The 24,019-nt window shown below is 31.6% G+C and overlaps 1 protein-coding gene across 11 annotated transcripts in view; it reads right to left on the bottom strand.

Annotated features, from left to right (window-relative positions):
• The window catches only part of LOC127738106 (cytoplasmic dynein 1 heavy chain 1-like), an 87,894-nt gene that overhangs the window by 55,784 nt on the left and 8,091 nt on the right, over positions 1-24,019 (bottom strand). For all 11 annotated transcript variants that reach the window (XM_052249215.1, XM_052249217.1, XM_052249220.1 and 8 more), the window contains exons 10-36: positions 23,664-23,880; positions 22,841-22,927; positions 19,239-19,394; positions 18,789-18,923; positions 18,234-18,368; positions 17,939-18,010; positions 17,529-17,612; positions 17,159-17,338; positions 16,800-16,958; positions 15,063-15,209; positions 14,672-14,809; positions 13,998-14,101; positions 13,601-13,673; positions 13,277-13,387; positions 11,978-12,097; positions 11,282-11,521; positions 10,930-11,053; positions 9,052-9,197; positions 8,551-8,661; positions 7,935-8,144; positions 7,485-7,631; positions 4,974-5,140; positions 4,268-4,441; positions 3,845-4,010; positions 2,257-2,442; positions 1,378-1,581; positions 737-1,019 (exon numbers count right to left, since the gene is read on the bottom strand). In XM_052249215.1, coding sequence (XP_052105175.1) covers positions 737-1,019; positions 1,378-1,581; positions 2,257-2,442; positions 3,845-4,010; positions 4,268-4,441; positions 4,974-5,140; positions 7,485-7,631; positions 7,935-8,144; positions 8,551-8,661; positions 9,052-9,197; positions 10,930-11,053; positions 11,282-11,521; positions 11,978-12,097; positions 13,277-13,387; positions 13,601-13,673; positions 13,998-14,101; positions 14,672-14,809; positions 15,063-15,209; positions 16,800-16,958; positions 17,159-17,338; positions 17,529-17,612; positions 17,939-18,010; positions 18,234-18,368; positions 18,789-18,923; positions 19,239-19,394; positions 22,841-22,927; positions 23,664-23,880 — 4,076 coding nt within the window. The remainder of the gene's footprint in view (positions 1-736; positions 1,020-1,377; positions 1,582-2,256; positions 2,443-3,844; positions 4,011-4,267; positions 4,442-4,973; positions 5,141-7,484; positions 7,632-7,934; positions 8,145-8,550; positions 8,662-9,051; positions 9,198-10,929; positions 11,054-11,281; positions 11,522-11,977; positions 12,098-13,276; positions 13,388-13,600; positions 13,674-13,997; positions 14,102-14,671; positions 14,810-15,062; positions 15,210-16,799; positions 16,959-17,158; positions 17,339-17,528; positions 17,613-17,938; positions 18,011-18,233; positions 18,369-18,788; positions 18,924-19,238; positions 19,395-22,840; positions 22,928-23,663; positions 23,881-24,019) is intronic.

Below are 24,019 nucleotides of genomic sequence, written 5' to 3'. Positions count from 1 at the left end.
ATATCCTCAAAAACTAATCATTTTGTGTCAGCTTTTACAAATAATAAGGATTTAAGGGATGTTCATTCATTATTAATATGTACAAAGCAATCATAGGTATGAAATGAATTCGAGTATGATTCTAAAGAAACAATTTCAATTTTAATAGTTACAACAACATGACTATAAATTGTCTATCAACTTAAATGAATGCATCTCATTGTCCTGTCATACTAATTTAATGACTTCTCTTGCTAAAGTAACTGTAAATTCACAAATGTTTGCCTTGCTCTTATTGCAAAAATTGCAACAGGATAGATTTGGCAAAAATATAAATTCACATATCAAATTTAAAAAGCATTATTTGTTTGCAGCATTTCATGAAATCATAATAATAAAATTTGATTTGTTGTCCATTTATTAACAATTGCATTAATAAATGCACTCAGAAATTTCTGAATTTACAGTATCTGTTCTTACAACCATATTGTCAAACCAGGGAGAATGATCCCCCTCTCTTTTTTTTCAACCAAACATTCAGTCAACTATATGGTTAGGGATTTTCTCATTGTTGAAAGCCGTATGGTTGCCTTTAACTGCTCACATCCACTTCATTTTAACTTGGGTGGATAGTTGTATCATTGGCAATCATACCACATCTCCTTATTTTTATATTCTACTACATACTGAAAAGCAAAAACTACTTGTTCATGATGTTTATAAATGTGCTAAAATAGACATAAATCTTGATATTTACCAAATGGTGATCCTCCAAGTCTAGCCTCTAATGCCTGTGTCATAGTCAGATAACATCTGTCAGTTAATGGTGTTTGTACAAGTTTCTCCTGTACTCCAAGATATTCAAATCCATAATTAAACTTGGTATTTGCCATATGTATAGAGAGTTGTTGTAAAACATCAGTGTTCTTAGGATCAAAATAAAATCTCATTTGACATAACCAATCAAAGTTCTTAGGAGTATTGACATTGTGTGAAACTAACATCCTTGTCACATCTCTTTGATGGACCAACTCTGTAATCTGAAAACACCAACAAATTTTATTTGTAAATATGATATTTTTTATCAGTTATCATATGCTTTACAATAATTAGTAATCCTTTGATGGAATGAAATTTAAACATTAAACTAGCTAGGCAAGGCTATTTGAATTACCTTATAAAATATACAAATGACTTATTTGTCCTAAATTAATATAGGAGTCCATTAACATTTTGAGCAGTCATGTTGATGGCGTGATATATTCAAATCATAAGTTTATATATTTTTTCTCTGCTCTGCCAATGACTGACTATACATCTCACTTACATCTTTTAACTGCTTTAAACAATTCTTATTTTCAATTTTATAATTGTTTATATTGACATATCAGTTCATACCAGATGTTCAAGTTTCTTTCTCCTAACAGGTGGTTGTTCATGTAATACAGAATCAGCCAGGACATTCAATGTGGAGTCTACTGTTGTCAGCACACCCTGAAGTGGTCCTAGATCATCGGGCTTGTTTGATGTAGAGATGCCCTGTAGTGTTGTTTCTACATTCTCTGACCAGCAAATCTGAGATGCTAATACTACTAACTGGGCCTGGAAGGTAAGCAGTTATAGTTACAGAACTTAACTTTTGATTTGATTCATGTCCTTTGTTGTACTTACTTTTCTTCAATTAAAAAATAAAATTCTCAACATTTACAATGAAAATAAAAGCAACTGATACTCTTTTCACAATAAAATATTAAACATTATTATTCTTTCTGTATGAATATAAAAGAAGAGAGTTGTGGTCTAGTTGCCAATAAGATAACTATCCACCCAAGAACAAAGGACAATGCTGTAAAGAGCATTAATACTCTGTCTGGTATAATACCATTTACTATTTATATTCAGGAGTCATAAGTATATAGTTTAATGCATTCCTTTAAATTTCCTTACATGTAAATGTGACAGTCAATATATAGTTTCCTTGCAACTGTCTTACAATCAAGTCCGCTTAATGAGCTTATTATATTTACAAGTGTTAAAGAGAAAATAAATATATAAAATGATAAACTAATATGTTGTGCATGTGTGAAAATGATACTTATTTTTTTTCAAATTTACCAGTGTTTTCTTTTTGTTTGACAATACAGAACAGATATGAACAGTGTTGTTGTCTTTGTTCAAACATGATCCCAAGTTTAAACAACATTTTTTTTTAAATCAGTGTGAGAGACAAGGTCATTATTTTATGTGTCACTCACAATATCTATACATTATTCCTACCTGATATCCATCAATCCATTGCATGTACTGCTCAGGGTCAATCTTGCCAGACTTAAAGGCATGTACCTCTTGTACAGCCCTGGCTAATAATTTAGCTAATGTTACTCTCATTTCTTTCTCTACTAAGGTCAGCCATTCATTGATCTTTGGATGTTGTGCTATTGAAACAGTTGTAACAAAATTGACCTGAAAAATAATGGAAGTATGATAAGAGTCATTATTTAGCTCCTGAAATAAAATAAACTAGAGGCTCTAAAGAGACTGCATCTTCAACAATGGCCACTTTTTTTTATAAACATCAGCATTAAAAGGAAAGAACTCTCTTAAGAGTTAACTAACAATTTCAGTAATGTTGACATATTTGTAGATCTTATGTGCTGATATTTTTTCCTTTTTAAAGTTTCTATTTACCTTTATAGGTTGCAAGATAAAAGGCAAAAAATGCAAAAAAATATAAAAAATTATCATTAAAGGGCAATAACTACAAAACAAGTCGACTGAAGCTTTCAGTCATTATGGATTATTTGTAGATCTTGTCTTGCTGATTATTTGTGCTATTTAAAGTTTCCATCTATTACAGTTTTCAAGATAATATGCAATAATGGTAAAAATCATTATTAAAGGGCAATAACTTAAATAAGGAGTCGACTTAGGATCATTTTTACTAAGCATTGTTTCTATCTATCTATTATAGTTTTTAAGATATTAGGCAAAAACGCAAAAAAATGGTAAAAATCGTCTTTAAAGGGCAATAACTCTAATAAGGATTTGTTTGACGATTTTGGTCATGTTGACTTATTTGTAGATCTTGTCTTGCTAATCCTTTATGCTTTTTAAAGTTTCTGTCTATCTATTATACTTTTACATGATAATAGGGAAAACAATTTTTAAATGGTAAAATTCGTCATTTAAGGGCAATAACTCCTATAAGTCGTCTGACAGATTTGATGTAAAGAGAAAATTGGTAGAGCTCATCCTTTAGAACATTTTTGCCCCTGTCAGAATTTCTCTATTTATAGCAGTTTTCAAAATATTAGGCATTTGCATTTCACCCCTATTTTTTTTTAGCCATGTGGGCCATCTTGGTTGGCAGGCGGGGTCATCAGACACATTTTTAAAACTAGATACCCCAATGATGAACCAAATTTAGCTAAGCGGTTTCAGAGGAGAAGATTTTTGTAAAAATTAAGACGATGAGGGATGCAGTGATGAGAAAAGCTCACTTGGCCTTTTGGCCAGGTGAGCTAAAAATAGTATCATTCCTCAGTCCTTTCAAAATTATGATAGTTCTACTGATAAATGAATAGGATGAATATTATTAATCGGACACTTCAGCTGTGATGTCATTATGGCATCATAAACATGCTGAAATTGTTGTTTTTTTTACCTACAAAGGCCATTTTACATGTATTTTTTGTTAAGTTTTACCAAACATATCTTTTAACCAAATTACAATATGTAAAAAGACAAGGATTTAAAACTTATTCTGGACACACCCTTACTGATATAAGAGAAATAAGTCAACCATTTTACAAGATTAATCCATTTAGCCATTTATTTTTACTACTATTTATAAGAGGACACCAACCTCTTCTCCCTCCTTGGACACAAGACCAGTGACCTGTGATTCATCATCATTAAGAGCTATGGTAGATACTCCAGCAAACATCTTCTTGAAATGTTTCTGTAGTCTGCCTACATTCTTACTGTTACCAATAATCTCTAACAAATCTTCATCACCAACAAAGTAAAATCTGAAAATAACCAGATAATTATAATTAATTATTTTGTACAATATTCAGATTTACCAAAGATTGTGTTGCTAAAGAAGGAAACAAAACGACACATACAATAATGAATTCCACATACCACAAAAGTCTAAATGAAGTTGCTAAGACTGCCCTAAAAAGGGTTTCATGAAATAATATTTCAGTAAATATCTATTATAACTTTAAGTGTTTTGACAATACATTAATTTGAAACAATTTATTATGTTTATAATAAAACAAACCTTGGGAATGATGATCTTTCTCTCTCTAGATACTCTCCTAAAGCTTTCTGTATCTTGCCCAGTAGATCAGCTAATCTCTCCAGTTGTTTCTGTACATTGTTGATGTTAACAACATCCATAACTAATGGGGACTTGGTCACCTTCTTCATTAATGCTAAAAACTCTGTACTCACACTGTAATTGAAGAAAAATCACAATGAAAGTCTATTCCAGTGAATGAAAAAATATCGATGTTTTCCTGGACAAAAACTAAAGAAAAATATATTTATACAATATAAGTACTTTACTGGAAATTTAATTGATCAAGCTGAAGAAATGGAAAAACATCAAAATGTTCCAGATCTTTTCTTTTGTTTAATACCACAAACACATGTTATTTCTGTATTTTTTGACATTGTACTTAATATATTGCTTACAATAAGAACAGAAAGTATGCAAATATAATACAGTGTATCATATAAATATACTTTTATTTGTACAATTTTAATAAGTAGTAAAATAGCTGATTTCATGATATATTCATTTTCATCTGATGACTATAAATCATTTATCTTATTTTCCAGGTTAAAAAATGTCTTTTTTTATGACTTCAATCTTTCACTTTAGCTCAGTTATCCAAGCCAAGTGTCCAGTTTCAAAATAATTTGCTTTATCAAAGATATGTTGCTCAATCATAGCACAAGGAATCATTTCAGAAATAATTTACCCCTGAAATCTTGAAGTTTCCACTGGTAGTAAATGTTTGATATCAGCACTGCCTGTAAATATGCCTTCTAGGTACACCCATCTTCTCTGTACATCTATCCACACATCAAACAAGGCATTGATACGGTTCAATTTGTCTTCCCAAGCCACGGCATCATCCTCAAATTGCTGAAATAATTTAAATCTAAATTCAATATTGGATTCAGGTATTAACAATGGAATTTTCATGCATTTATAAATAAATATTATTCTAATTTTATGACAGAATTTATCTTAAAATTAACACATAAAAATTTATCTTACCTCCTATACATTTCTAGGAATATGATTGGTTAAAAGCGTCCGTGTGGAGACCGTGTATATTCCATATTAGGTTAGGAGGGAGACAGGGCTTAAAGTAGTGGTGTTACCTCCCTTTATAAAAACAAAACGGTACTGAGAAAAAATCTTAAAGGTTTCAACAAAAGAAGAAATTGATGATTAAGATTGAAATAAATTCATAAAACACATTTAAAGCTTTTTTAGAGTTTTTGTATGATCAATGGAAGTAGTTTCGTAATGCTAACGGTATTGAATTCAGACTTGCTCATTTTGATAGGTTACTAGTCTAAATATCACACGTTAAGATAGTTGGTAAGATAAATTTGTTACATAGTGTGCTAGTGACGTAATACGGTATATATGGGGTCAGTAAATTCCATATGGGGATTCGAGCTTCGCTCTCACCCCATATGGAATTTACTGACCCCATATATACCGTATTAGGTCACTAGCACACTATGTAACTAATAATATTCCTACCTTGCAATATAAAGAGAGTTATCTACTTTGTAAAATGGAGATAGTTTCATGCTTTTAAATATAGAGATAGCTTCATACCTTGTAATATAAAGATAATTTCCAACCTCCTTGCAACATGGAGAAGATCTCTTAATTCCTTGTAACAAGGAGATTTCCTACCTCCTTGTAACACGGAGAAGGTTTCCTACTTTGTAATATGGAGATATTTTCCTTCTTTGTAATATGGAGATATTTTCCTACCTTGTAATATGGAGATAGTTTCATACCTTGTAATATGGAGATATTTTCCTACCTTGTAATATGGAGATAGTTTCATACCTTGTAATATGGAGATATTTTCCTACTTTGTAATATGGAGATATTTTCCTACCTTGTAATATGGAGATAGTTTCATACCTTGTAATATGGAGATATTTTCCTACCTTGTAATATGGAGATAGTTTCATACCTTGTAATATGGAGATATTTTTGGAATTTTCATGCATTTATAAATAAATATTATTCTAATTTTATGACAGAATTTATCTTAAAATTAACACATAAAAATTTATCTTACCTCCTATACATTTCTAGGAATATGATTGGTTAAAAGCGTCTGTGTGGAGACCGTGTATATTCCATATTAGGTTAGGAGGGAGGCGGGGCTTAAAGTAGTGGTGTTACCTCCCTTTATAAAAACAAAACGGTACTGAGAAAAAATCTTAAAGGTTTCAACAAAAGAAGAAATTGATGATTAAGATTGAAATAAATTCATAAAACACATTTAAAGCTTTTTTTAGAGTTTTTGTATGATCAATGGAAGTAGTTTCGTAATGCTAACGGTATTGAATTCAGACTTGCTCATTTTGATAGGTTACTAGTCTAAATATCACACGTTAAGATAGTCGGTAAGATAAATTTGTTACATAGTGTGCTAGTGACGTAATACGGTATATATGGGGTCAGTAAATTCCATATGGGGATTCGAGCTTCGCTCTCACCCCATATGGAATTTACTGACCCCATATATACCGTATTAGGTCACTAGCACACTATGTAACTAATAATATTCCTACCTTGCAATATAAAGAGAGTTATCTACTTTGTAAAATGGAGATAGTTTCATACTTTTAAATATAGAGATAGCTTCATACCTTGTAATATAAAGATAATTTCCAACCTCCTTGCAACATGGAGAAGATCTCTTAATTCCTTGTAACAAGGAGATCTCCTACCTCCTTGTAACACGGAGAAGGTTTCCTACTTTGTAATATGGAGATATTTTCCTTCTTTGTAATATGGAGATAGTTTCATACCTTGTAATATGGAGATATTTTCCTACTTTGTAATATGGAGATATTTTCCTACCTTGTAATATGGAGATAGTTTCATACCTTGTAATATGGAGATATTTTCCTACCTTGTAATATGGAGATAGTTTCATACCTTGTAATATGGAGATATTTTCCTACTTTGTAATATGGAGATAGTTTCATACCTTGTAATATGGAGATATTTTCCTACTTTGTAATATGGAGATATTTTCCTACCTTGTAATATGGAGATATTTTCCTACCTTGTAATATGGAGATAGTTTCATACTTTGTAATATGGAGATATTTTCCTACCTTGTAATATGGAGATAGTTTCATACCTTGTAATATGGAGATATTTTCCTACCTTGTAATATGGAGATAGTTTCATACCTTGTAATATGGAGATATTTTCCTACCTTGTAATATGGAGATAGTTTCATAGCTGTCACACTGTTTATGTGTTCTTTGACCTTGGTGAACAGATCATCCCATCCACGGATCAGTTTACATTTGTTCTGGTAGTTAATCAGTTCTAACTCATAACTTCTCCACACTTCAGCAACCTATCAAAGACAGTACAGAAATATACATTTTATTCTGTATACAAATATATCATAATGACACCAATAGACGACTGTGAAAAAGATTTATTTATAGACTGATGTTAATTATCTACCAGTTAATCTGTCAACCTTATTGAGGATAAAAAAATTCTTTAACTTAATGAGAAACTTATAATGTACACCTTTCATACAAATTTCATTAATATGTATCAGGAAATACAAAAATATTCAATATTCAAGACAAACAAATTTAAAATAACCCAGAAAGATTACTACTTGAGACATTAGTTTTCTAAAACATACCTGTTTTAAGAATTCCTCCAAAGCCATTTCTCCCTGGGCTATCAGAATGACATCTTTGACAACCATCTCATTTTTAAGGAGGTCAGCATCCCATACATGCCCCAGGGTAAGATCAGATAATACCCATCTAACACCTAGTTTTCTTGTCAACTGCTTCCAATGTCTCTCCTTCAGAGCCTCAGATTTCAACTCCACAACCATCATGTTAACCTTCATTTCAAATTCAAGATAAATTCTAAATGCTGTCATGCTCATAAAAATATCTTTTTAATGTACAAAACAGTTTGTTATTCAAAATTAAGACATACATATTTTAAATATAAGTCATACATGCACACTAATACTGTGTTATTTCTGTGTGTACTGTTATCTGTTTATATTTACTTAAAGGGATATGTCACTTCTGACCATTCTTTAAATATTTGAAATAAAAATTACTTCAATAGCTCTCTCTACTAAATTGTTAATTAGCAAAGATTCAATAAACTGGAATGTTGACTTCTATTGAAGCTGACAAAATCATTTTTTTGTTTTAAACAAATGAACTATTTTTGGTCTCATATCTAACAAAAAACAACTTCAACTTTATTTAACTATAATTACTTTTATGACATACCTTAGCATATCCCTGTACTTTCCTCTTGACATAATCATAAGAGTCATAAGTTCTTAATCTGGCTGGTAATTCCTTCAACTGGTTAACAAGGCCATCAAGAGACTGACGAATCTATAAATCAAATCAAGGAATTCTTATGTTATGTTAATATTCAATCAAAACTATTATATTGTACTGTTTTTTGTAGTTTTTTTAGTTCCTTGGCCAAACATCAAAACATTCTTACTTTCACTTTACAAAGTTTTCTAAAATTAAGTTCATAAAAATTCTTAATATAGTGAAATCTGTTTCCCCTAAATCCTTTTGACACCAAAGAATTTTATCATCCTTACATAAGTGTTCAATTTAGATATGTAAAATTCCAAAAATATCCTCTTTCTGTCCAAGTAAAAGATCAATGTAAGTATTTTAAGCTTACATAGGTAAATATCTACTGTCACCAATTGTTCACATTTCACCAAAAAGAAGCAGAAAATTTTATAACTATGATTTATTTGATACCTTTCTAGGTTGAACAGACAACCAAGGTTTGTCTTTGAGTTCATCAATCTGTTCCCATATTTTGGACAGTTCCATCCAGACTCCCTTTAGATCCTGTAGTTCCTCTAGAGCTACCTGCATCTTTTCTTCACTTGGACTCAATTGGCCTGATATTGTTAAAAATATATTTTATTATCAGTCATGGCTAAAACGAGGGTCAAGGTCATCTAATTTTAGTGTAGACCTATATAAATAAACATAATGCATCAACTGACAAAAGATAATTCTCTTATGTCTTATGGTTGCTTACATCTGGAAGTTTTAACACAATACTTTTTTTAAACTAGAGGCTCTAAAGAGCCTGTGTCGCTCACCTTGGTCTATGTGCATATTAAACAAAGGACACAGATGGATTCATGACAAAATTGTGTTTTGGTGATGGTGATGTATTTGTAGATTTTACTTTACTGAACATTCTTGCTGCTTACAATTATCTCTATCTATAATGAACTTGGCCCAGTAGTTACAGTGGAAAATATTTTGTAAAAATTTACAAAAATTAACAAAATTTATGAAAATTGTAAAAAATTGACTATAAAGGGCAATAACTCCTTAAGGGGTCAATTGACAATTTTGGTCATGTTGACTTATTTGTAGATCTTACTTTGCTGTACATTATTGCTGTTTACAGTTTATCTCTATCTATAATAATATTCAAGATAATAACCAAAAGCTGCAAAATTTTCTTAAAATTACCAATTCAGGGGCAGCAACCCAACAAAGTGTTGCCTGATTGGTCTGAAAATTTGAGGGCAGATAGATCTTGACCTAATGAACAATTCTATCCTCGTCAGATTTGCTCTAAATGCTTTGGTTTCAGAGATATGAGCCAAAAACTGCATTTTACCCTATGTACTATTTTTTAGCCATGTCGGCCATCTTGGTTCACGGGCGTGGTTAAATTTGTCTTAGTAGTTTCAGAGGAGAAGATTTTTGTGAAAGATTACAAAAATTTACGAAAAATGGAAAAAAATTGACTATAAAGGGCAATAACTCCTTAAGGGGTCAACTGACCATTTTGGTCAAGTTGACTTATTTGTAGATCTTACTTTGCTGAACATTATTGCTGTTTACAGTTTATCTCTATCTATAATAATATTGAAGAAAATAACCAAAAACCGCAAAATTTCCATAAAATTACCAATTCAGGGGCAGCAACCCAACAACGGGTTGTCCGATTCATCTGAAAATTTCAGGGCAGATAGATCTTGACCTGATAAACAATTTTACCCCCGTCAGATTTGCTCTAAATGCTTTGGTTTCAGAGATATAAGCCAAAATCTACATTTTACCCCTATGTTCTATTTTTAGCCATGGCGGCCATCTTGGTTGGTTGGCCGGGTCACCGGACACATTTTTTAAACTAGATACCCCAATAATGATTTTGGCCAAGTTTGGTCAAATTTGGCCCAGTAGTTTCAGAGGAGAAGATTTTTGTAAAAGTTAACGACGACGGACGCCAAGTGATGAGAAAAGCTCACTTGGGCCAGGTGAGCTAAAAATCAAATCGAAGTCAAGGGGTCCTGATATTAGTGTGAACCGTTAGTGTCCAAACATGTTGCATCAACTGACAAAAGATTATTCCTCCATGGTTTGTTGTCTTGGATCTGGCCATAATGCAAATCTTATCTAGGAATAACAAACAAATAGACAACCAAAAGCTATATCTCTTCAGAAATTTAGTTGGATGAGTGAATTAATATTCAAATCTTGACAATTGAACTATAATTCTGCCTTAAACCCAACATATTTAACATATGAAAAACACATTGTACGGTCTTGCTTTTAAATATGGTAAAAGTGTCTGCCTTGGCATAAGAAAATATCTAAAAATATTACCTGGTTCTGACAATTCTAGAGCTTCCTTAGCTTTGGATACATTATCTCTCTCCTCTTTCAGTCTTCCAAACTTTCCTTCAAAGATTGTCAGTGCTTTCATAGCAGAATCTGGCATCAGTTCTCCCTACGAAATAATAAAAATATTGTAGCAAGTAGAAAAGATCTGTATTTTACAATTTAAAAAAAAAAATTTAGCAGCATAAAATAAAATTTGCAATAACCAATTGTTTTAAGTTTATATGGTTTTCATAAGATATTTATTTACTTTTGAATCAATTTAAACATTGCTGATCTATATTAAATAACATTGTAATTTCATAACACACAAGAAATATGTACTGTATATGTTTACCTCAATTGGTTTTTCTTTCTCCCATTCTGACAACATATCATGAGTCTTACTCTCTACTATCTTATCCTCAGACACTATTTTCATCTGTAGACTAGCCACTTGTGTCTGGATAGAGGAATCTTTACGTTTCATGATATCAGAGAAAGCTCCCCATTCTCCCTCTATGTTGTCACTGTATAACCAGTTAGCTGGGAACTGGAATCTCTGTCTTTCTAGAATCCTTTGACTTTCATTAAAATTCTGTATACAAAGACAAAACAAATGTATTTTAAAATAAGATGATGGCATGTTTTCAAGAATAAATCTTTTACCACTGAGTTTACTACAATCAGTAAGCTAACTTTCTCCATACATTTTAGTTGGTGGAATATTGCTGTTCTTTGTATGGTTGTTCCTATCTTTATTGAATATAATTCAAAATGTAGTTTTTTTTAGTTGCTTTTCCCTTCACTTACAAAATCTATTCAGACCCTACCTCTTCAATTACAAAAGGGCTTCCCCACTCCCCTTGTCAAACCATTTACCAGCGGCTCTCTTATTTATTCTCAGGCCGCCTGTTTTGCAATAGTAGTAAATAAAAATAATACATTATCCTAGTGATTTTTCATGCATACAATTTTTTCTGTGAATATTTGAAAAGCAATTTTTACTTAAATTACATGACTTTTTCTGAGGTTATTTAATATGTTTGCCTACCTCAACACTCTTCTCCCAGTTGATCATTTTACGTTTGAGAGCCTGTACTTGTGTAATTAGACCGACAGCTTCTGATGTATTGGCTGTATCTATAGACTGTTGTTCCAACTCAGATCTTGCCTATAAAAAGATTAACAGACATGTAGTTCTTTCGTGAGATTATATACAAATTTATAAGATATCTTAATAATGACATTTCTCTTTGAAATACTAGTATTTAACTAATACATTAATATTTTAACAGATATTATACTTAGCGCCAACAGATCAAACATTTGTTGTCAAATAATAGGAACATCTAAATGCATTGCATGAAATTAAGAAGAGAAATGAGATGGATATGTATAATAAAGTGAGTGTTGTTGTTCATTGATTGTTGGTGTTTAACGCCACTTCCAGCACTATTGGCTATATCTTGGCAGCCAACTTTTATTGGTGGAGGAAGCCAGAGTGACCAAAGAGAACCATGACCTCGACAGGAAAACAAGCAATCTGCTTGCAATCAAAGCAACTGCCATGTGCTTGGTTCAAACTCAATGATATAGCAGATGAACTACTTAGACCACTGGGCAACCGAGGCCCCTTGTGTTGTTGATTTATATGAAGTTTGCATAAGAAAGAGCATTGTAATATTATTTCAAATTGTTCAACAACATTATATGAATTTTGATAAAATCATGATGAAATTATGGAAACTGAGCATAGCTCACAGATTCATGCCTTTTAAATGTACAAACAAAGCAAATTTAATTTTTTTATGGAAAACTAGAAAGATCATTCAGATCAAAAGATAAAATAGATGGGGCAAGTATGCAGAATAATCTTTTCTTTTATTCATGTTAACTCAGATTGCAAAGCGTTATGATAGCCACAAAAGTACAGCTTTCTTTTGGCTCTGGGTTTCTAGACAGAGCTACCAGTCCATAGTAACTACCAGTTCAGGAAACAACCTAAACCACTGCAAATTTTCTTGAAACCAGTGTAAAATTTATTTTAAATATTTTGAGTTTTTCAAAATAACATTGAAATGAAAAGCTGTATTTATAAAACAGTTTTTAACAATGCATGTGCAGGAATGAAAGGCGGAACAATTTGAAGCTCCAACTTTTTCAGGATTTATAGACGGTACTGAAGACTTTAAGAGAGTTTCGCTGATATCTGCTACAGGAGGATTTGCCAGTATAATATATAGACAAACAATTGAAAGAATGGACACATACTGATCACCAAACACATCCTCTATCACCTAATGAGGCATTTCATTTAATAAACAACTGATTTCTTTATTTATTAACATACCTTTGAAATAGTTGCATGGAATTCTGTCATTTCATTTCCAAGGAAACTACCAAATTTAGTCAGAACTTCTTTGTGCCATGAATCATACTTCAAACTCACTTTAGATTGTACCTTAAAATAAATATTTTCAATTAACATATGATGTTTTGTAATACATTAAATTAGGTTCCTAAAACTCAATTTCCTTTAAATTTTTTTTTTTTTTGAACAAGTATCCAAACCTTAATATTCCTAAGTACGTTAACATTCAATTTTGCATTTTATTTCTTAAAGAAAAGCATCTTTAAATCTGAAATCATACTAAATAATGAAAGCAAAAATTACCTTTCCATACTGAACAATGATTGGTCCAAGTTGTTTCTGTGTATCAGATGTATCAAAGGTCTTCCTTGAAGCCCTGGAATCAATTATGTACAATAAAGAGGTGTCCATTTGTTACTACGTAAATCTTATCGCCAGTGTATTTATATTATGTTCAAAGTTAAGGATCCAGGATTTATGAGGAGACGTGTTTTACTATTAAAAATATGTCCTTTTGAATTCCAGTTGAGGTAATATTCTATAATGTTTATATCTTTATGAAGTAATTCATATATTTTTCATAGAATTTGTCACAATTTAAATATCAACTGAAGAAAAATAGTGTTTTTTTTTTTTTATAAATATGTTTCATGTTAGGGGTGTATGGCAAATATGCCCACTTCTATACCCTTGATCTTACTTTATTTCTTCCAGTGTTGACATCCAAGTCTTTAGTTTGGTCCCCAGTCTGTTGTAAAGTACATCTGGGTTCAAATCCCACAAGGCCTGATATCTTAACCAAACCTACAATGGAAAGTAATCTCTTACTAGGGTCTCTAAACTGTAATGGTGTCCAAATTCTAAATCTTTAAATTTTCATTTTCTTATATCATAAGATTTGTAAAGAGATAATCTTCATATACAGTAATAATGACTATCACTGGATACATGCTGATAAAATGCTGAGAAATAATACACATGAAAATGTTGTTGCAAATATATTTGTTCACACAGTTCTAAGTCAAACATTTATTAACAAGAATGTGTCCATAGCACACGGATGCCCCACTCACACTATCATTTTCTCTGTTTGGTGGACCGTGAAATTGGGGTCAAAACTCTAATTGGGCATTAAAATTAGAAAGATCATATCATAGTTCCCTAAGTTTCAAGTTGATTGGACTTCAACTTCATCAAAAACAACCTTAACCAAAAACTTTAATCTGAAGCGGGACAGACGGACGGACGGACGAATGAATGGACGCACAGACCAGAAAACATAATGCCCCTACTACTATCGTAGGTGAGTCATAAAAAAACCTTATTAACAGAATACCAGTGAAATAATTGTTATAACAATGAAAGTATACTTACATTGACATATTTAGAGAATTCCTTCATGACCCCCTCCATGGCAGAATAGGCATCTTCTAATATTCTCTGTCCTGTTGGTAATTTTGTCAATACTTTCTTGTAGGTTGTTTCTGATTCTGATTCAGCTTCCAAACCAACCTGTATTAATATGAAATAAATAGGATCAATACATACTTTTAAAATCTTTTATACTCTTATTTTTTTATTTTCTCCAATCCTCTGACTTTCAACTTCATTAATCAATACTTATTAACTATAAACATGATTCCATTTCATAATTTTGTTTATCAATTATTGAACTATAAGGCTAAATTTTCAATCTTGTATAAGTGACATACATTGTAATTACAACTATAGCAATACATTATATACATTAAAACAATACACTAACCGTGTATCTGGAGTGTCTAATTCTTGGTAAACTGGTGATGACAGCTTCCCAAGCAAACAGTTCCTGCATGATGTTCACTCTAGCTTCTTCTATTGGAGGATTTACATAAATCACTTGGTTTGTGATCCTCAGTTCATGGATCAGTGGCTGAAAATTTAAAAAAAATCATGAATTCTGTTAAATAGTTTGTTTAATACATTTACCTATTCATTTATTTGCATATACATATATCTAGTTCATTAATATGAAAATTTGTTGTTCTGCCAGGTCGAAATTCAAAGCAATTAAAGATTATATTTTTGGCTGAGACACTGATTATTACTTTAATACATAGCCAGTTTTGCTTTAGAAGAGGAAATGGGAACAAAAGGATATTCTAAATAAGCAAAAGATAAAAATGAAATATAATGCATTGATATTTGATAAACATGTATATATATAAAAACAAGAGTGCACACGCTGAAATGTCTCACCTGCTTTACTGACCATTGATTTTATGTTGATAGTCCTAAATATAAAGTTTTACTACAAGTATCACATAAACTTAACATGATCAAAGAAAATGAGATCAATGTCAGATAAACCAAGCCAGAAAAACATGTACACCTTAAAATCATTCGATACACCAAATATAGTTGACCTATTGCTTATAATATACAAGAAACAGACCAAACCATGAAAACTTTATATTGAGCAAAGAACCATGAACAGGAGGTCAAGGTCAGATGAACCCTTCCAGACATACATGTACACCTTACAATCATTACATGCTTTAAATATAGTTGACGTATTGCATATAGTATCTAAGAAACAAACTTAACCAGGAAATCTTAGCATTGACCATAAACCATGAAAATTAGGTCAAGGTCAGATGATTACTGCCAGACAGACACATACACCTTACAATCATTCCATACACCAAATATAGTTGACCTATTGCTCCTAGTTTAAGAAAAAGAGACCAAAACACAAAAACTTAACATTCAGCAATGAACCGTAAAAATGAGGTCAAAGTCAAATAAAAAGTGCCAGACTGACATGTACATCGTAAAATATTTTCATACACTAATTATAGTTGAACTATTGCATAGTGTTAGAAAAACAGACCAAAACACAAAAACTTAACTTAAACCATTGAACCATGAAAATGAGGTCAAGGTCAGATGACACCTGCCAGTTGGACATGTACACCTTACAATCATTCCATACACCAAATATAGTAGACCTATTGCTTATGGTACATGAGATATGGACTTGACCACGAAAACTTTACCTTGTTCACTGATCCATTAAATGAGGTTGAGGTCAAGTGAAAAATGTCTAACAGACATGAGGACCTTGCAAGGTACGAACATACCACATATAGTTATCCTATTACTCATAATAAGAGAGAAATTAAGAATACTAAAAATCTTAACTTTTTTTCAAGGAGTCACTGAACCATGAAAATGAGGTAAGGACAATGGACATATGACAGATGGAAACTTCATAACATAAGGCATCTATATACAAAGTATGAAGGATCCAGGTCTTCTACCTTCTAAAATATTAAGCTTTTAAGAAGTTTGTTAACGCAGCTGCCAGATCACTATCCCTATGTCTTGCTTTCTGCGACAGAAGTCGAAGGCTCGACAAAAAACTACTTCTTCTGTTTGAAAAGTATACTTGCTGCAGAATCTTTGATGTGATAGCTTATCATTGATATTTTTAATAATCAATTACAGACTTCAATGATACCTTGATTTGTGGATCTCCACCTGGTTTATGAGCTTGTTGTGGTGCATCAGTGTCCATTAACTGGTCAACTGTGTCGTCTTTATCTTCAGCTTTCTTTTTCAAAACTTCTGTCCATGCCTTCAACCCTGCTTCTAATCTGAATGCCAAAGCTTCCTCAACCTAAAAAAAAATAGAAAGTTTAACATCAAGCAGTCTCCATATAATATACGATGTATTTGCTGATGTTTCCTTTTAGTATATAATTGTTGAAAAATAAGTTTTTTTTATGATACACAATATGTTTTCTCATAAAATGTCAAAATACAAAACAATGTAACTCAAATATGTTTTCAAGCCTGAGTTTTTTTAGTAATACTCACTCTCTCATCAAGTTTGGCAACCCATTGTTGTAGGTTTGAGTATGCATGAAGACTAAGGTTGTCAACAGCTTTCTGTATACGATTCAGGATCTCTGTGAATGTGTTGTTACTGTAGGAACATGTTGTTAAAGCTTTCACCTCCAGCTCAATCTCAGACTCCATCTCTGCCAAATCATCAACCTGTAAAAAGAATATGATTAAAACCAAGCTGACAGTCTTAAATCATCACAAACATTAGAAATTGGACATAAAAATTTCATGAAAAGTGGTTAAGTATTACCAAATTCTCACATAATTATGTTAACCATTTGTGTATATATTTCATAAAATTTAAATAATTTTCAAATTATTAGTTTCTTTTTCAACAAACCTTTTCTTGCACATTAAAGTTTGTATCAGCAAGTCTCTGTACATAAGGATCTAGTTTGTAGGATTCCCAAACCAGTGCACAACCCTGAAAGTAAGAATGTAATCCCTATTATTAATGAATCATTGCAATTGTACAATTATCTCTAGAAGGTGTGGATTCATTATCATTTGTTGGATACCAAATTTCGTGGATTTCGCAGGTACATGCGAACTTTGAATTTAATTACAAATGACACTTTGACAAAGCCACGAAATGCAAGTTTTCATCAATCAACAAAAATCGACACACAAGAAAATATATGAATCTACAATATTAAAATGAAATTCTATATCTTTTTAATAGAAGATTTTACAAACAGTGAATTTTTTTTGATACCTTCTAATTCATAAAATCAAAATAAAAAAATGTACCTCTCCAATTAGAGTCTGTACTTCTTTCCTGAGTCCAGCTACTAACAAAACTATTGTCGGTCTGTCTTCAATCTGAAAAAAAATATAGGAGTATAATGTTAAATCAAACCAAATCTTGCAATAAGGATTTTCCACTTTTTTCCTTAATACATTTATCCACTAATTATTTTCAGGATTTTTTTTCTTCCATAAACTAAAGTAAATTTATGTTTTTGATCAATTCATATTTTTGCATTTTTTCTGTTATTCTCAAAAGACATTTGCATATAAAATGTGTATATTATTTTGTACCAACCTTTTCTAAAGTCCTTTCATAGGTTTTAACACTTTCAATCAAGGAGATTGCAAATGGATACAGTTGATTGGCTTGATGTGCTTTGTTTACAATAGCAAGTGGTACCCTGAATCCTAACCATCTCAAGTTCCTCACCTTCAAACAAATATACACTTGATAAGAAATTAAACTTTCAATTTTTTATTGCTCAATAAATGACAAAATTGCATAAATATTAGAAAATTATAAAGCACATAAAACTGTAAATTCAGAAATTATTGCGTTTATTTATTAATGGATTTTGAAGAATGGACAAAAAATGTGAGATTAATTATTGTGATATCAGGAAAATCTACATACAGATTTTAGAATGCGAGTTAATATTATTGTGATAGTCACATAGTCACATTATTCGCATTTATAAAAACCTCGCAATAATTTCTGAATTTACAGTACTCTGATATTGAAATATAAGCTTTTATGTCTATATTTCTGACCTAATGATTTACAAAATGTCATGTCTAATTAAAGTTATATTGCATGTAAATTTAATTGCTATCTATATCTATACAGTACCTCCTTTGATAAGGTGATAACTTCTGGTTGGAAGTTGACAAACAACCTAAGAACATTTCCTTTCTTCATTGATTTATGTTTCACACTCTGAATACTGAAAATTCTTCCTGTTACAACCAACTGCCTTCCTTGTACCTGCATAGAAATATTCAAATTATGGAATGACAGTGAAAACTTAACATCAAAGTTCAAAATGCATAGAAAATGTTTCTTTCATGGTGTGTAGTATCTGTTCTTTTTTACATTCTAACTTTTAAATGACACATACAAATGTCTTACCACACAACTTAAAATATACAATGGCAGTAACCCTTGCAACCTTATATATTTTCATACATTTCAGAACAAAACATTTCATTATGGTCAGTGCTTTGTGTTCTTTGCAATATTCCTACACAATATAAATGATTCAATATTTAATACCAAACATTTTTTTACAAAACATTATACCTTTCTTGACCAATCTTCAAATAATTCTTGTGTATTCAGTTTCATTCTAAAGCTATCGCCATCAGCTTTTAACTTTTGTCCTTCCACATGGTTTTCCCAACCTTTACCAAGAACATCTTCTACACGTCTTAGATAGGCATTTAGTTGGTACTCAATCTGTAAAATGTATACCATAAATCATGTAAAATATGGAATGTTACACAGTTCAGAATTTTTTATGAAATTAAAACAGTTTGAACTTGATCATTTTGCACAACAGCATTTATTTTCCTCTGATTGCTCTCGATAGAAGAGTACAAACCAGAATGAAATACTATCAATATGAGAATAGATTACTTAAATGTTATGTACATTTAAAGAATTTTAAGATTGTAAAAGTAAAAAACCTTCCTAAACATTACTGTTAGCAAATAATGTTGTCCATAAATCACAAGTATCATAACTATAGCTTGTTTGAAGAAGAAACAAACTCAGAAAACCAAGAAATTCAGAAGCAGAAAAATGTATGTAACTTTAAGAACTAGCAGCAACTTGTTTAAAACTTTCTCTACTTTTTATTTTCATTACTTTCTTACAAATATAAAATAAAATGCTTCGCTGGGCGCAGCTTGATACGACCGCAGAGGTCGAACCCTGAACAGTTGGGGCAAGTATGGACACAACATTCAAGCTTGATACAGCTCTGAATTTGGATTGTGATTAAATATTTGACACAGCATAGGTTTCTGACACAGAAAGAATGTGGTCTAAGAACTTCAATTTTTTTAATTTACCTATTATGGTCCAATGTCCAAAATCAAAATACATGGTTAGATTCAGCATATCAAATAACCCCATATATTCAATTTTTGTTGAAATCAAACAAAGTTTAATTTTGGACCCCAACTTGGACAAACTTGAAAACTGGTCCCATAATCAAAAATCTAAACACATGTTTAGATTCAGCATATCAAAGTACCCGAAGAATTCAATTTTTGTTAAAATCAAACTAAGTTTAATTTTGGACCCTTTGGACCTTAATGTAGACAAATTTAAAAAACGGGACCCAAAATTAAAAATCTAAAAACACGGTTAGATTTGGCATATCAAAGAACCCCAATAATTCAATTTTTGATGAAATCAAACAAAGTTTAATTTTGGACCCTTTTGACCTCAATATGAACCAATTTGATAGCGGGCCCACAAATAAAAAATCTAAATACATGGTAAGATTCAGCATATCAAAGAACCCCATATATTCAATTTTTGTTGAAATCAAACAAAGTTTAATTTTGGACCCCAATTTGGACCAACTTGAAAACTGGGCCAAAAATCTAAAATCTAAATACATGTTTAGATTCGGCATATCAAAGAACCCCATATATTCAATTTTTGTTGAAATCAAACAAAGTTTAATTTTGGACCCCAACTTGGACAAACTTGAAAACTGGTCCCATAATCAAAAATCTAAACACATGTTTAGATTCAGCATATCAAAGAACCCCAAAAATTCAATTTTTGTTAAAATCAAACTAAGTTTAATTTTGGACCCTTTGGACCTTAATGTAGACAATTTAAAAAACAGGACCCAAAATTAAAAATCTAAATACACGGTTAGATTTGGCATATCAAAGAACCCCAATAATTCAATTTTTGATGAAATCAAACAAAGTTTAATTTTGGACCCTTTTGACCTCAATATGAACCAATTTGATAGCGGGCCCACAAATAAAAAATCTAAATACATGGTAAGATTCAGCATATCAAAGAACCCCATATATTCAATTTTTGTTGAAATCAAACAAAGTTTAATTTTGGACCCCAATTTGGACCAACTTGAAAACTGGGCCAAAAATCTAAAATCTAAATACATGTTTAGATTCAGCATATCAAAGAACCCCTTATATTCAATTTTTGTTGAAATCAAACAAAGTTTAATTTTGGACCCCAACTTCGACCAACTTGAAAACTGGGCCCATAATCAAAAATCTAAACACATGTTTAGATTCAGCATATCAAAGAACCCTAAGAATTCAATTTTTGTTAAAATCAAACTAAGTTTAATTTTGGACCCTTTGGACCTTAATGTAGACCAATTTAAAAAACGGGACCCAAAATTAAAAATCTAAATACACGGTTAGAATCGGCATATCAAAGAACCCCAATAATTCAATTTTTGATGAAATCAAACAAAGTTAAATTTTGGACCCTTTGGACCTCAATGTGGACCAATTTAAAAACGGGGCCCAAAATCCAAAAACTTAATACACGGTTAGATTCAGCATATTAAAGAACTCCAAGAATTCAAGAATAAAACCCCATTGAAATTGATCAAGAAATAAGCAATTTATACGAAGTATCTTCTTTTGCACAATACTGTGCAATTGAATATTTCTTGCTATTGCGCAATACTGTACAATTGACAATTTCTTGCTATTGCGCAATATTGTGCTATTGGATATTTCTTGCTATTGCGCAATACTGTTAAATTGAAGATTTCTTGCTATTGCGCAATACTGTGCAATTGAAGATTTCTTGCTATTGTGCAATACTGTGCAATTGAAAATTTCTTGCTATTGCACAATACTTATTATATAATAATTTACACATCCTGTTTGGTGTGTATCTCCTACCATATCATTATTATTTGCTTTTAAATATAAATCAGAAATAACCAACTTAAAATGGAAAATTTTAAAAGAAAAAAAAAAGGAAAAAAAGAAAAAAAAAAAAAAAAAAAAATCCCCCCCCAAATTTTTTGAACCCCCTTATGATTCATCACCCCCAAACTCAATCCCAGCCTTCCCTTTGTGGTATGGTACCTTGCAGTACAATTTCAGAGAGATCCATACACTTGAACACAAGTTATTGTCTGGAAACTAGAAAAATGCTTATTTTTGGCCCCTTTTTGGCCCCCAATTCCTAAACGTTTCGGGCAATCACCCCCAAATTCAATTTCAGCTTTCCCTTTGTGATATGGAACCTTGTAGTACAATTTCAGAAATATCCAAACACTTACACACAAGTTATTGTCATGAAACTAGAAAAATGCTTGTTTTTTGCCCCTTTTTTGGCCCCTAATTCCTAAAATTTTGAGGCAATTACCCCCAAAATCAATTACAGCCTTCCCTTTGTGATATGGAACCTTGTGGTACAATGTCAGAGAGATCCATACACTTACACACAAGTTATTGTCTGAAAGTTACAAAAATGCTTATTTTTGGCCCCTTTTTGGCCCCTAATTCCTTAACTGTTGGTACCATAACCCCCAAAATCAATCCCAACCTTCCTTTCGTGGTATTGAACCTTATGGTGAAATTTCATGGAGATCCATTCACTTAAACTAAAGTTAGAGTGCGAAAACCAATGTGTCTTCGGACGACGCCAGACGACGCCGGACGACGACGACGACAACGACGACGACAACGACGACGACGACGACGACGACGCCAACGTCATACCAATATACGACCAAAAAATTTTTAATTTTTGCGGTCGTATAAAAATGTAAAATTTTTTCCTGGGCACCTGACTTATATTGATGAGATCACAATTTCTTATTAATTTATCATTGTTACAGCATTAAATTTACGTATTAACTTGAATTTTTTCATACACATTACCTGTCTGGACCATACAATTCTTCCTGACACCTGTGGCAGATCTCTTACTTTGCTCATTTTGTATGATTTACTCTGGGCATACTGAACCTGTAATGATAGATTTTTTTATTGATTAGGCCTAATTTATTGCATCTTCGGTACTTACATGATCATTTATAAAATTATTGATATTTTACCAAAAAGGAAAACAAATAAAATTCTTTATTTATTTTGAATACAGCATTATTAATGTATCTAGAATGTACTTTTTACTTTTATGAGAAGATGAAGAAGATGGCCATAATTTTTACTGTTATTTCAGTGTTATTCTAAACTAACAGAATGGAAAACATTTTTAGTTAAACGTTGCACTTTGTAAATACAGCTGTTTCATAAACCATACCTGTTTTGGGGAGATATATAATATTCATAGTTATTTTGTTTTGTTTACCTACTGGTTCTTAGATATGATCTCTATGTTTCATCTCATAGAGACACAACTTGGGTATTTTACCAGTATAAATACACATGGATAGCGGCCTAATTGAATTCTGAGGAAGACCCAAAGTGAAGGGTGGGGTAGTACAGGATTTCAGTATAAGTCTAAACTCTTTCGAAGTTCGAGGCATATAAATGTTGATAATATGCCGCACAGCCCTATGTTTTGATCATTGAAATAAATAGTAGTGCATATGAACTTTCCATTCTAGAATATAATTTTTTACAAAACTTTAAGAGTTAAAAGTGGCACAGTCTTAGCCAGAAAAGGAGTTCCTATGGGAAATTGCATTTTCTATATTTACAGAAGTGCCACCTAAAGAATATTTATGCTGAGTTGTGTTACCTTGAATTTTTCATGAAGAGATTCAATGTCAACTTTGACTCTCTGTATGAGCTGAGTTTGATATTCTCTGATGGCTCCTCTAATGTGTGGCCGTACAAACAGAGCATTGAATCTAGAGAAAATCCTGAACATTTCATTGGCATTCTTTGCTGTACCAAGTTGGTCCCTCAGTCTGGCTGTGATTCTGGTCTCAACACGATCTATCCTCTCATCATACCTGAAATATCAAACAAATTTCAGTTAAATTAAAGTTTATGTGAAATCTTTCTACTTAACCAATATAGTTTGAGGTAATAATGTAAATCTAACATCGTCCCCAATCTTGTGTGTAAATGTTTCTCAAGCACATAATTTGA

This window comes from Mytilus californianus, unplaced genomic scaffold, assembly GCF_021869535.1.
Source record: "Mytilus californianus isolate M0D057914Y unplaced genomic scaffold, xbMytCali1.0.p SCAF_4, whole genome shotgun sequence".
Taxonomy (NCBI): domain Eukaryota; kingdom Metazoa; phylum Mollusca; class Bivalvia; order Mytilida; family Mytilidae; genus Mytilus; species Mytilus californianus.
This window is presented reverse-complemented; position numbering and strand designations above follow the sequence as displayed.